Raw genomic sequence first — 12627 nt, forward strand, 5'->3', positions numbered from 1 at the left:
CAGCTTGCTTCTCCTGGCACAAAGTGCGCCGAGCCCGATCAAAGCCGGGCACGACATGGGTACTTAGGTACCTAATTCCTGATTGGACATGGGATTTTTTTTCGTTTGCACCAACTGCCTGCAGGTTCCTTAACAGGCCTGAGCCAACTGCAATGCCCACTACACCACTGGAAGGAAGCCTAACCAGAAGCGAGTCAACTCTGGTGGCGCTCTCTCCCGTCAATTGCCCCTCCTTTGTCACTAACAATTTTACTTTTTGCCCTCTTGCCTTCCTTCTTGCCTAGCTAAACTCGCAGGGGCCTGATTCTGGCCAAATTTCCACTGACCACCTCCCAGAGCAATTGCTCCCCCCCGATAGAGGCAGATTGATGAAAAATCCTGCAATCAATCAAACTCAACATCAACATCATCGCCCCATCGCATCGTAGGTCATTTTGACCCTGGGGCCATCATCTAAGGTTTTATCCATCCGTTTTTGATTGAAACGGATGTCGCGACCGCGATATGACGACCACTGAGGTCGGGTTTACCGACCATTCCAATCTGCTGCGAGTAAAACGGGCAGAATGCAGGTAAGAATTATCTCGATCGATAGAGCTCATCTTTCCGATCATTTTGATATATAATGATGGGTGTTGACAATTTTCAGTGCAATTGTGACATCGCGAAAGCGGAAGCTTCGCGAGTTGTTCGCTATCGCGACAGAGGTCGATAGCATTCCCAACTATGACTTTACCGATCCCGACGCACCGCCCGCCACACCCACCGAAGCGCAGTTCTTGTTCGATTGCGACATACTACAGTACGCCTGCTACATCTAATCCACCATTGCTGTGATTGTTTTGTCGCGTTTGCAGGGCTAACTTGGTTTGCAGAGGGCGCAAACTTAACGAATTAAACATTCCGGCGCGGCCGAAACCAAATTACGATGTTCTCCAGCGCTTCTTGGCTAACGCAAGTCCCTCGTCGAGTGAGAACCACCCTCAGGCCTTGTTGAAAGCAGGATTGGAGAATGGCATCCCGGCCACGACGCCCGCTTCCCAGTTTGCGGAATCTCCTGGTGTCTTGTCAAGACCCAAAGAAGGAAACGCGACTCAATCACCACCATTGTTGACCCCGAAATCCCCGAAACCAGTCGATTCCCGATCTAAACCGAGTCCACAACTCGCGACGAAAGCTGGCTTACCATTGCCAGTGTTGGAGAGAGCGAGTGATGGACAAACCCACGAACCTACGAAGGACCTCTCGGTCCCACACGAGCCAGGGCGAGATGCGGAACGAACCTCTGCGAGTGGCATCCCAAGCCTTGACCAGGAAGCTCACGAGGCTCGAAAACCCCATCATGTGCCCATCGTGCCGACCGTTCCCGAAGAGCAACCTATCCCTGATGCGACCGAGGCCAGTGCCAAGCCTGGAGAAGACAGTGCGGGCGGGCTTCCTGAGCCCATGGACATTGACGATGGACAAGTTCCGAGTGCGCAAGAGGGTGCCAACCTTGTTTCCATCCGACCGCCCACCGGTGACTCCGCCAAGGCGCCCGATGTACTCTCATCTCCAGGATCCACGCCTGCCCAGTCGGCGATGACTCCTGCTATCCACGACACCTCCACGGATACGAGCCCGGAGAACGAAGGGTCGCAATACGTGGAGCCCGAGAACGAGAAGGCGGAACTGCCGAAGGATCCAGCCGTAGGTCATGTTGTGGAACAGGAAGCTCCAGTTGTTTCTGGCGATGGTTTAATCCAAGAGGACCATGTGACCTCGGACGTGATTGGAGGGCCGCTGAACGGGGTTGAAGCGCAGCTACTGCAAGAATCGGCTGCGGCAGCAAGGCTTGCCAAGGCTGACGAGAAACCTGACGGCTCCGAATCGCTGGAGACCGCCGGTGCATCCCAAGGCCGTCCTTCAACTGCGTCGTCAGTGATCCAGACCACGCCCAAAGAAAGCGAGCTTATTGCCAATGAAGCGCAACTTAAAGTCTCGGCAGTTCCTCAGGAGCAGGCGCCTGCTGATAAAGTGCAGGTTTCTGCTAGTCGCGAACCCACACCGGCGGATTCCATAGCCCTTGAAAAGGCTGTTGTGCCACAGCCTTCCCAGGTGGTTGTTGCTGAAGTACAAAAGGCTGATGATGGGCCACTGCTCGAACCCTCACGCCAAGTCCAAAGTCTGTCCCCAACTCAGCCCCCCGAACAGCCAACTTCGGCCACGAGCCCACCAGTCGCAGAGAGGGCGGTTACTCGTATATCATCTGGTGCATTACGACAGAAGTCTGTCTCGGAACTGCTTGGAGAGACCCCTAGAGCTGTATCTGCTGGACCCGACGGTCAGCCAGCGACTGGAGACAAATCCGAGGCGTCTCAAAGTGTGACTACTCCACGACTTAAATCCCTCGCCAACAGGGGCAGAGACGCGCGGAGGAGGAGCGTCCCGACCGTCGTTTTTGGTAAGCAGGCAAAGCCTACGAGGAAATCCGAGGACACTTCCATGGTCCCCCACAGCGAGAAACCAGGGCAACTTCCGGTTGACGACTATTTCACACCACTCTTTATCGACGGCTTCACGCGGCAATCCAAATGGATGAAGCCCATCGAGCAACTCTTAAACCAGGCCCACAAGACCATCTCCACCTCGGATCAATACTTGTCGATATTAGACCATCAGGCATGCCGCATCCTCCGCAGGGTCTATCATCTTCAGCAAAATGATAAATGGTCACTTCGGCAGCCTATGCGCTGTCCCGAGCCCACGAGGCCGCCATCCCATCAGGATGTCCTTCTCCAGGAGATGAAGTGGATGAGGACCGATTTCAGAGAAGAGCGCAAGTGGAAGCGCGCTGTGGCAAAGAACCTTGCCTCTGCCTGTGCCGAATGGGTTAGCTCGAGCCCCGAAGAACGCAAGTCACTACAAGTGAACGCCGTCATCCCTCCCATAACCCCAGCCCCCGAGGTAGAAATGACTGATGTCGATGGCGACATGGAGGATGCGACACCTGAGTTGGTCCATTTTGACTCGCCAATGGGAAATGACCTTGAGGAACCTGTGGAAGCACTGCGGCTGATGGAGACGGTGGCGCCCTCGGCAATTTTTGCGTTGCAGGATGATGAGGTTGTCTTTGGCCTTCAGCGGTCGCAGACGTCTGACCAGCTGCTGGAAGAGCTTCCCCTGTACGGGGCGCCGCTGAAGGTTCCAAAGTTTGACCTCACTGGCCCGGAATATGATCCGGACGCCGCCTGGAAACGTCCGGCCCTACCCCTGAGCAAGTACGTTGAAGGCCAAATGGTATTGTCAACGGAGATACCTCCAAGGAAACGATCCCGGTATAATTGCGAGGAAGACGCCGAGGAAGATGATGGACGAGTTGTCTTCGGCGACCAGCCTGACAAGAGTGCCATGTTGTCGCCCGGGAACGCAGATGTTGCTCTTTTCAACCCCGAGATGAAGCCGATCCGCGACCGTCTCCATGCTGGACACCAATTCCGGCCTCCGACGGAATATCCCATGCCCCTCCAGAGCTTCTACGAATGTCGTACGGCGTCACAGTGGACCTGGGCAGAGGACGACGAGCTGAAGGCGTTGGTGCGCGAGTATTCGTATAACTGGTCTCTCATCTCGAGCATGATTTCGACCAGGTCTACCTTCCCCTCCGGAGCCGAACGACGGACCCCTTGGGAGTGCTTCGAGAGATGGGTCAATTTGGAAGGACTGCCGAACGACATGTCGAAGACACAGTACTTCAAGACATACCAGAACAGAATCGAGGCAGCACAGCGGGCGATCAGGCAGCAGAACGAGAGCGCACAGCAGCAGATGGGCCCCAATGGAGCCGTCGCACCAGTGCCTCGAAGGAGACCGACCACAACTGTGCGCGTTGACCGGCGGCGCAACCAGAAGCACTTGGCCTTGATAGACGCCATGCGGAAGCTCGCCAAGAAACGGGAAACGGCGGCGGCGAAGGCTCAGCATGCTGCCAGCCTAGCCGCAATGCGGAAAGCTAACGAGGTGCAGAGACAGCCGGGCCCTATTAAGACGCCCCGCGATTACAGTTTGATGCGGTGGGAACGCGACCAACAGCTGGCTGAGAAGATGGCACAGTATGCCCAGCGGCAGCAGGAAGTGTTACAGAGAAGGGTAGGTCTACATTCATTTCGCACTCTCGGAGCGTCGAAATGCTAACAGCAGGGCTCAGGCTTTGCAGGCCAGGTCTCAAAGTCAAGCTGGACAGCTCGCAACCACCAACGGCACGGCGGCCCAAGTTGCTCCTCAAGCTACAGGTCAGCCTGCTACGGCGAATCCCATTGCCGGCGCGACCCGTCTCAACGTGCCCGGTCAGCTCGCCGTCCCCGGACAACAACCAAGGGCCCGAATGCCGATGCAGGCGCCGCAGAATGCCATGGCGGCAGTCCAAGCACAGATCGGTGGCGGCCTTATGACCCCGCTTCCCATCAACGGAATCCCACAGGCGCAACTTCAGGCATTGCAGGCTCAGCATAGGATGCCCATGAACAATGCACAGCCGGACCTCAACCTTGTTTTACAGGCTAGAAGAATCCAGGACCAGCAGAGGGCGGCTGTTCAGATGCAGCAGCAGCAGCAACAACAACAGCAGCAGCAGCAACAGCAGCAACATCAACAACAGGCTCAGCACCAACAGCCGCAACTTCAGCAACTCCAGCAGCCAAGTCAGCAGGCCCAGCAGCAGGTCCAGCAGCAGGTCCAACAGCAGGTCCAGCAGGCTCAACAGGCCCAGCAGATGCAGCAGGCCAACAACGGTGCTCAGGGATCGCCGCCGGGGTTGCGGAACATGAATGGGATCAACCAGCAGGCCTTCATGGCTAATGCCCAGGCGATGATGGCGTCCTTCAACGCTGCTAATGGCGGCGGAATGGCCACTTCGCCTGTCGCGGGCCTAAACATACATAATGTGCCCACCGGGTCGCCTAGAAGTACGATCCCACCTTCGCAGATGTCAGCTCTCAACGCCCAGCTACGAGAGCTCGAGACCAGCTATCGGGCCAAGTACCCGAACCATAGCCAGGACCAAATCCGGCAGCAGGCCACGGAGCATCTTGGCCGCCTGTACGTGCAGCGGCAACAGCAGATCACACAGTCGGCAATGAGCGCCGCCGCAGGAGCCATGAGCCAGCAGGCGCTTGCCAACGGCATGACGGCCACGACGAGCCCGCACCAATATGCCCAGCTCCTTCGAGCCCAACAACAGGCGCAGGCAGCTCAAGTAGCTGCCCAGCAGGCGGCCGGACAACACCAGAGACAATCGAGTGGAAGTGCTACTCCGGTTCCCCGGAAAATGAACGGGGAATGAAAACGGGTATGGTTTTTTGTTTTTAAAGACCTTGGGAAATCCTCGCGGACGCAGTGGCTCGCTCTCATTACTTTATTCTTCCTGCTTCTACTGGTGGTTTACCGCATGCTGTTTTCCTCTGGGATCATTTTACCCCCTCGCAACACGGGGCGTCATTGAGCTGGTTGGGTGGTGAAATACCTAGGTAGGTACCCAGGTATCCACGCATGGGATGGCGTTTACCTCATATTTCCCCCGCGAATGGGTTAGTCGTGTTGCTCGTGAGCAACCCTGCAGTATCTGCCTCTCCGAGCCTTCATGTAGAATATCTATGCCCTTGGGCTTAATACATCATGTCCAATGGTCATACAGATCGTATCGTGAAGATCTCTTTAGACTGTGAGTGCTACTTTGTATTGTCCGTTGGTACTGTACCCATCCCGTGGCTGAAGGGCCAGATTGGATGTGGCTGAGGAGCACCTATAGCAAGGGAGATTGTGGATCTGTGCGATAAGATAAGCCTAGACTTTTTTCCCTCCCAAGAATAAAAAAGAACTGCAAGTCGAGTCTTCGAGAGGCAGCGGTCAATAAGTCAAGTACCAAGACAGAGACAGAGACAAGAGTAAATCCACCACTATCCAATCAATGGCAAAAAGAAAGAGAGAAGCCGCCGCTACTGGCAACGGTGGTCCACCGTCGATTGCGTCAAAAAAGCCCAAGAAAGTACAGGAGCTCGCCAGCTCTACTACGACAAAAACCGGTAGTGAGCTGCCCACCATCCAGATCATCGCGGGGTCCTACGACCGGATCCTCCACGGGATCACAGCCACGTTAGCAGCAGCAGCAACAACAACAACACCAGCAGCATCAACTTCCTCGAACAAAGCCGCCGCGAAGACGGGCCCGGCTCCCGAGACAGTCAGCTTCGCCGACGCCTTCCTCTTCAACGCCCACAGCTCCGCGATCCGGTGCCTTGCGCTGTCGCCGGCATCCGCGCCGGTGCCCGGCCAGGCGCAGAAGGTGATCCTGGCGACGGGGTCGACGGACGAGCGCATCAACCTGTACAACCTGTCGGCGCACCCGCCGTCGGCGCGGGCGCGCTCGGCGGCGCGGGAGCTCGCGTCGGCGGCGCTGCCGCGCGCGGTCGTCGAGAGCGGCGGGAACCGCGAGCTGGGCACCCTGCTGCACCACGCCGCCGCCGTCACCCAGCTGGCGTTCCCCACCCGCGGGAAGCTGCTCTCGGCCGCCGAGGACTCGACCGTCGCCGTCACGCGCACGCGCGACTGGAGCTTGCTCAGCACCGTCAAGGCGCCCGTGCCCAAGCCGGTGGGGCGGCCCAGCGGGGATACGGCGGCCCATGGGGCGACGCCGAGGGGCGTCAATGCGTTTGCGGTGCATCCCAGCCTGAAGCTGATGATCAGCGTTAGCAAGGGGGAGAGGGCGATGCGGCTGTGGAACCTGGTAACGGGGCGGAAGGCGGGCGTGCTCAACTTTGGGAGGGAGGTGTTGGCGCAGGTGGGCGAGGGGAAGCACGGCACCGGGGAGGGCAGGAGGGTGGTGTGGGGGAGCAACGCCGACGAAGGGGACGAGTTCGCCGTCGCTTTCGACCGCGACCTCCTGGTCTTTGGCATGGACAGCCGCCCGAGGTGCAGGGTCATGAGCGATCTGAAGACCAAGGTCCACGCGGTCACCTATCTGACGCTTGCCGCGGGTGGGGAGGACGCTCTCCTGGCCGTGTCGACCGAGGACGGGAGGATCCTCTTCTTCTCCACCAGGACCGACGACCTCGTCAAGGCGGCGGGCGGGGACGAGGACGGTAAGCAGACGCAGGCCCTCCCGACTGCGAAGCTGGTCGCCCAGCTCGGCGGCAAGGACGCGGGCGTGTCTGGCCGGATCAAGGATTTTACAGCCCTGCCGGTGGACGGGGAGGACGGCAAGAGGGTCTGGTACATCATCACAGGGAGCAGCGACGGGAGGCTACGGATGTGGAAGCTAGAGTCGGGCGAGCTTCAGACCACGGACAACAAGGAGGCCGGGAGGCAGGTGGGCAGCTTGCTGGGCACGTACGAGACGCAGAACAGGATCACTTGTGTGGCGGCTTTTATCATGATACCCCGACCCGAAGGCGTGGACGATAGCGAGGACGAGGAGGAGGAGGGCGAGTCATCCGGAGACGACAATGGCGAAGGGGACGACTCGGACGAGTAAATTGTGTCCCCGTAGCTAAGTAGCCTCGATTTTTTAGGGCTGTAGATCCTTCGATCAGATCGGGTGCGGGCGGGAAGGCTCATGCCAAAAGTCAGGTGGTGATTTGGAGAGACGGACTGTACCTTGACCCTCCGTTCTTTCAGCCTTCAATAGTGGAACAAGGATAATTAGGGAGCCATTGCTTGCATAGTAATCCGTGAAGCTGTGTGGTATTGCGACTGTCCCTTGACTTGGGCTAGCAGGCGCCTGAAACATTCCCTTCCGCTTTTGGTTGCCACGGGAAGATCTCGGTGTCTATCGCGTTTGTTGGGAAAGGGAGACAAGCAATTGCCAGCGTCACATGGGCAGGGATGGACATGTCTCTGTGCAGACATATGCGGCCAAGCGGCTGATGGAGGGCGGCAACTGGGGCGGATCAGCCAGTCACCAGTCACTTGATGCGAAAATGCAATGAGTCCGTTCGTACAATTCGTATCAGGCATGGTTGCCGAAGTGTGGGGTAACGCAGCAACTGGGTAGCACTGCTAATAGCAAACCTTGCTACCAATCGCCGAGGATGCATGCTGTGAGAAATCGAGAATGTAGTTACTCGCAGAGTCAATATGCAGCCGAGAATTCAAAATGCATGGTTTGTGTCTCGCCGATCAAGAATGAGATGAGCCATGGCCCTTGCCCATGGCCCATGAGCCACACCTGCAGGCTGCGCGACCCGTCAGCATGTGATTGCGGAAAACTCCCCCTATCCCTGGTCATTGGTCATTGAGCGGGCCCAGGGTCCAAATGTCAGTCAGAAATGGATATACGTCGTAATACGTATTCGTATGCTTGTGTGTGGTGGTACTACATCGTTCAGCCCGTCTCTTATTAAGCCGCTCCAGTGTCCCATCCTTCAACCTTACCACCATTTCTCCTCAACAAAACCCTTGAATACACAGTCTTTGCATGCTCACTGGATATACCCTGTTCCTGGAAAGCCACAGCTGTCCTTAACACGATCAGAGTTTTTGACCCGCATCCGGCGCTGCAAACCAGTCCCACGACACTAGTTTTGGGTCCGCAACTGAAGGTTAAAACCTCTAGAGGAGCCTAGGTTCAAGATACTGGGCTGCTTCTGAAAAGAGAAGGAAAAGGAGCAGGAGAGAGTTATCCTGAAATGAGACGACAAGGGAACTGAGGCACTCGGTCCTGAATCTGTTGTCTCCTCGTAACTCGCTGAACGAGAGGGCATATCGGCCCAGGAACAACATACTACACATCACGCTCACGCGCGCACACACGCCCACACCCACATAGACTTCAACCCACCATGGACAGTAAAGGTGATGGCCCGCAGGTCATCCGGCCGATACCCCGTCGGCCCTTCGACCTGAACGTCGCCAGCCCGACCCCGCCCGAGGAGGAATCGGCACCGGGCACCCCCCTCAACGGGGCCGGCGACCACGGCCACGGCGCCCGGCCGGGGTCCGCAGCGCGCCTCCTGGATCCGCGCCACGAGGCGGACTCGATCAGCCGGGCGGCCTCGTTCGTTAACCTCACGGCCTCGACCCTCTTCGGCATCTACTCCCCCAGCACGCCCGGCGGGGGCCGCAGCCGCGTCTTCGACGCCGACGCCGACGAGCCCGGCACGCCGTGGGGCACCGCCGGCTCCCTCACGCCGACCCAGCGGCCCAGCCTCGACGACGCCACCTTCCAGGTGATGAAGGAGAGGGCCCGGTCCGGCAGCTACAGCCGCTACGGCGTGTCGTCGCCCGACCCCGCCGCCGCCGCCCACGCCACGAGGAGGGGTTCGGCGGGCGACCCGGCCAACGCCAACGCCGCCGGGCCCGCGGTCCTGTCGTCGCTGGCCGCGAGGGCGGCGCTGCTGTTCGCGCTGGGCGTCGGCTACGGCCTCCTGGTGACGCGCCTGCACAGCGACCGAGACCTGGGGCTCGCCGCGTCGTTTGGCGTCGAGGGCCTCGTGCCCGAGGGGGGCTACGACTGGCGCTACCTGGTGTTCTGGGGCGTGGCCGGCGTCGCGCTCGGGGGGCTGTTGCCGTGGTTTGATGGGGTGTGGGAGGAGAGCTTTGGGAAGCATGAGGGCGCTGCTCACGGTGCTAGGGCTGGGAATGGGGCTGGGGCTGGTAGGCGTCACGGTGATGGCCAGGAGACCAGTCCGGAGATGGACTGGGCCCTCGTCATGCGCGGCATTGGGGCATTTGTTGGTATTGTGTTCGCCATTGTGGGTGTTCCCTCCCATTGTTTCCTTGCCACCCCGAAATGCTTGCGATGACTAACTTTGTGTCTCTCCAGCGCAAACTCCCCTGGACATCCACAATGCAGGTGTCCTTGACCTTGGCCCTGGCAAACCCCTTCCTCTGGTACATAATCGATCGCTCCAAGCCCGGATTCTGGCTCTCGGCGGCCGTTGGTCTGGCCGGCTCGGCGGTCCTCATGGGCCTCAACCCGGAGATGATGCCGGTCCCGACGGGGCTCGGCCCAGGCGCCCTCTCCCGGAACCTGACGCGGCATCGCCACTCCGACTCCCCGGCGCCGCTGGGAGCTCTGGCGAGCCACGAGACGATCGAGACGGCGATATGGATGGTCAGTGTGCTGTTCTGCAGCTGCGTCTTCTTTGGGAACATAGGCCGGCGCCTGGCACTGAGCAGGTCCTCTACCGCGAGGGGCCGATGGGGTGGTGTACGATGAGATATTGCTTGTATTGAGGTCCATCCTGGACGGTTCTTATCCGAGGAGCGGCAGTGCCCGGCACTTATCAATAGCTCTAAAGTTGATAGCTGCGGTATACCTCGCCTTGGGTTACTACTACCTTAATTCTAGCCAAGCATTTAATTTTCACTTGCGCCAAGTACGTACCTGGTATATATCTATGGCCACCAGCCCGAAGGTGTCACCTGCGATTCTTGTGTATTTCCTTCTTTTCATGCGCATGGATAAATTGCATTTGCATTTGGCATTTCACATTTCGCAACCCCGATGCCCCCTTATTGGCCATTATTTGAGGTGGTTGATGTTGATGGTTACTGGGACCCAAGTTTGCTCTGAAAATGCGTATACTTCCTTCCCGTCCTGTCTAGCCTGAAAATGCAATTGGTATATCGTAATATGTGGTGTCATGGCTTCAGGTTCATGCAATGCTCCCTCACCACCGAGAAATCTAAAAACTGGTCAAGCACTCGCTTAAGCCCAATGCCCACGCCGCAATGCCCACGCCGCAATGCCGGGGCCCATGGATGGCGACCTAGCTGACTATGCAGTCCAAGAACGACCTGACCGTCCGTCAACAAAACCAGTCTAACGACGAGAGATCGTCAGCCTCTTGTATCCTCCCTCGCCTTGAGGATTCGGGGGTCCTCTGGTGGAAGGGGAAAAGGGGGAGGAGGGAAGGGCAAGAGACAGAGGCAGAGGCAGAGGAACAAACGTAAGAAAAGGAGCACAGGAAAGAACCGTCACTCACCATCGACTGGATTCCCATTCCAGTATCCACCCACAGCACATCTTCAGCCTCTCCCGAACGCTCGTCGTCCCCAGAAGCCGGTACTTCTCCGTTTCTCGGACGGGGAGAATGTTGGCGAACCACCAGGGGAAGAGGGCCGGGTCATGCGGACACTCCCCGTAGATAGCCAGGATACGGGCCGTCAGCCAGGCCACGCTCTGGCCCCTCATCCGCCGGACAAAGTCGGTTGCGAAATCCATCAGAGTCTGCGTGGGCAGGCCCTCAACCTCTTGTGTGCTTGTCGGAAACCTGGCCGCCCCCGGCGACGCCGCCCGGCCAGAACCGGACACGACTCCTCTGGCCTCCAGCGCCTCGAGCTGCTCCTCATCCGCGATGCTAATATCATTTATCCTCTCCGTTTTAGCCACGACGTAGCCGTCTAGCATCCCGTGGCGGATGATGCGAAAGCGCGAGATGCCCACGGTCTCGAGCAGGCTCCGGCCGTCGGGGAAGAACTCGACGTTGACAATGCGGAGGACGGTGCCGAGCTCGGCGAAGCCCGAGTCGTCGTCGTACATGGCCATGCCAAAGGTCCGATCTCCCTCCAGGGCCTGCCGGATCATGAGCCGGTATCTCGCCTCAAAGACGTGGAGGAAGGTGGGCATGGACGGAAAGGAGAGGGTGCACACGAAGATGGCCAGGTCGAACTCGTGGTTGTCGCTTTTGAGGCCCTCTTTGGATATTGCTTGGCCCCGCAGTTCCACCAGATCCGCGCAGAATGCAGTCGTGATCTTCCTCAGAAGCTCGTTGGCGGGAGAGGCGGCCCGGTTATTCATGGGCTGTATCGTGAGTCGGCGTCGGCAGACTGGGCAGCAGCTCGAGTGGTCCAGTACGCGCTGGAGGCACACGCGACAAAACGTGTGTCCGCACGGCGTCGTGACCGCATCGTAGAAGACGGCGTAGCAGACATGGCAGTCCACCTCTGCCAGTGTCATCTCCTTGACTTTCGCCAAGACGGTGGCGTCGAGATCCGCGTGATCCTCGGTATCTGGCGTGGCGTAGGTGACTTCGGCGTTGTAGTCGAGATCTCCCATGTCGGCCAACAAGTAGGTTGCCAGCAACCTACCCCCCGGCAGGGCCCTCGACCTGCTGTCGGCGTCCTTCAGGGACGGTATTCCGGCTATCTCCCATTCATCCTTGGTGGAGACGTGAGTGACCAGTTTGCTGGCGAGAGCTGCATTCCGTCCCTTCTCGTACTCGGCCCTCACGGCCGATACCAAGTCGTTTAGCGTGACATCCAGACCACAGTCTCCGAGGGCATGTTCTGCGCGGCAGTCCGGGAAGGGGCATTGGAGGCCTTGCAGTCTATCTGCAGTCGCAGGGTAAGATATTCTCGTCCGAAGGTGTGTTGAAGGCAGACACGGCTTGCAGAGAGACCTCCCGCAAGGGAGTGTCACAGGCTCCCGAAGTGGGAAGGAGCACACGGGACACTGGATCAGGCGAACGAGCACCCGAACCCGCTCCGCCGTCAACCCCTGCCTTTCGTCTAGTGGACTATCAGCCCTTGCGACGCCGGTAGGGACGTCTGGGGGAGGAGCTGCTGCGGGTGTTGTGGAGGGCTCATTGGCCTTGGGGTTGGACGTGAACAGTGACATAGAGTCCAGCTAATCGCTGGGCGCATAGATGG

At 58.5% G+C, this 12627-nt stretch overlaps 3 protein-coding genes across 3 annotated transcripts; 2 read left to right on the forward strand and 1 right to left on the reverse strand.

The window, feature by feature from the left end:
* The first annotated feature begins 158 nt into the window (after positions 1–158).
* QBC33DRAFT_298600 (uncharacterized protein) lies at positions 159–5426 on the forward strand. The gene is made up of 4 exons (XM_060423393.1): positions 159–572; positions 650–802; positions 876–4128; positions 4187–5426. The coding sequence occupies exons 1-4, from the start codon at positions 505–507 to the stop codon at positions 5318–5320; spliced, it is 4608 nt and encodes a 1535-aa protein (XP_060286030.1). The 5' UTR covers positions 159–504; the 3' UTR covers positions 5321–5426.
* Positions 5427–5944: 518 nt separating this feature from the next.
* On the forward strand, positions 5945–10192 carry QBC33DRAFT_576382 (insulin-induced protein-domain-containing protein; the record flags this gene model as incomplete). The annotated part of the gene is made up of 4 exons (XM_060430907.1): positions 5945–6062; positions 6165–7503; positions 8888–9725; positions 9797–10192. The coding sequence occupies 4 exons, from the start codon at positions 5945–5947 to the stop codon at positions 10190–10192; spliced, it is 2691 nt and encodes an 896-aa protein (XP_060286031.1).
* Positions 10193–10957: 765 nt separating this feature from the next.
* Positions 10958–12595, reverse strand: QBC33DRAFT_556242 (ATP-dependent protease La domain-containing protein; the record flags this gene model as incomplete). Its single annotated transcript, XM_060429706.1, has 1 exon — positions 10958–12595. The coding sequence occupies one exon, from the start codon at positions 12593–12595 to the stop codon at positions 10958–10960; it is 1638 nt and encodes a 545-aa protein (XP_060286032.1).
* Positions 12596–12627: the final 32 nt, after the last annotated feature.

This window comes from Phialemonium atrogriseum, assembly GCF_030411735.1.
Source record: "Phialemonium atrogriseum strain 8032-3 unplaced genomic scaffold QBC33scaffold_5, whole genome shotgun sequence".
NCBI lineage: Eukaryota > Fungi > Ascomycota > Sordariomycetes > Cephalothecales > Cephalothecaceae > Phialemonium > Phialemonium atrogriseum.

What these genes read in the sequence shown, in the direction of transcription:
- QBC33DRAFT_298600 (XM_060423393.1), top strand. Translation starts at nt 505, where the DNA reads ATGACGACCACTGAGGTCGGGTTTACCGACCATTCCAATCTGCTGCGA. An exon ending in TTCGATTGCGACATACTACA is followed by an intron (nt 803 to 875) that starts GTACGCCTGCTA and finishes CTTGGTTTGCAG; the next exon opens with AGGGCGCAAACTTAACGAAT. An exon ending in AGGAAGTGTTACAGAGAAGG is followed by an intron (nt 4,129 to 4,186) that starts GTAGGTCTACAT and finishes AGCAGGGCTCAG; the next exon opens with GCTTTGCAGGCCAGGTCTCA.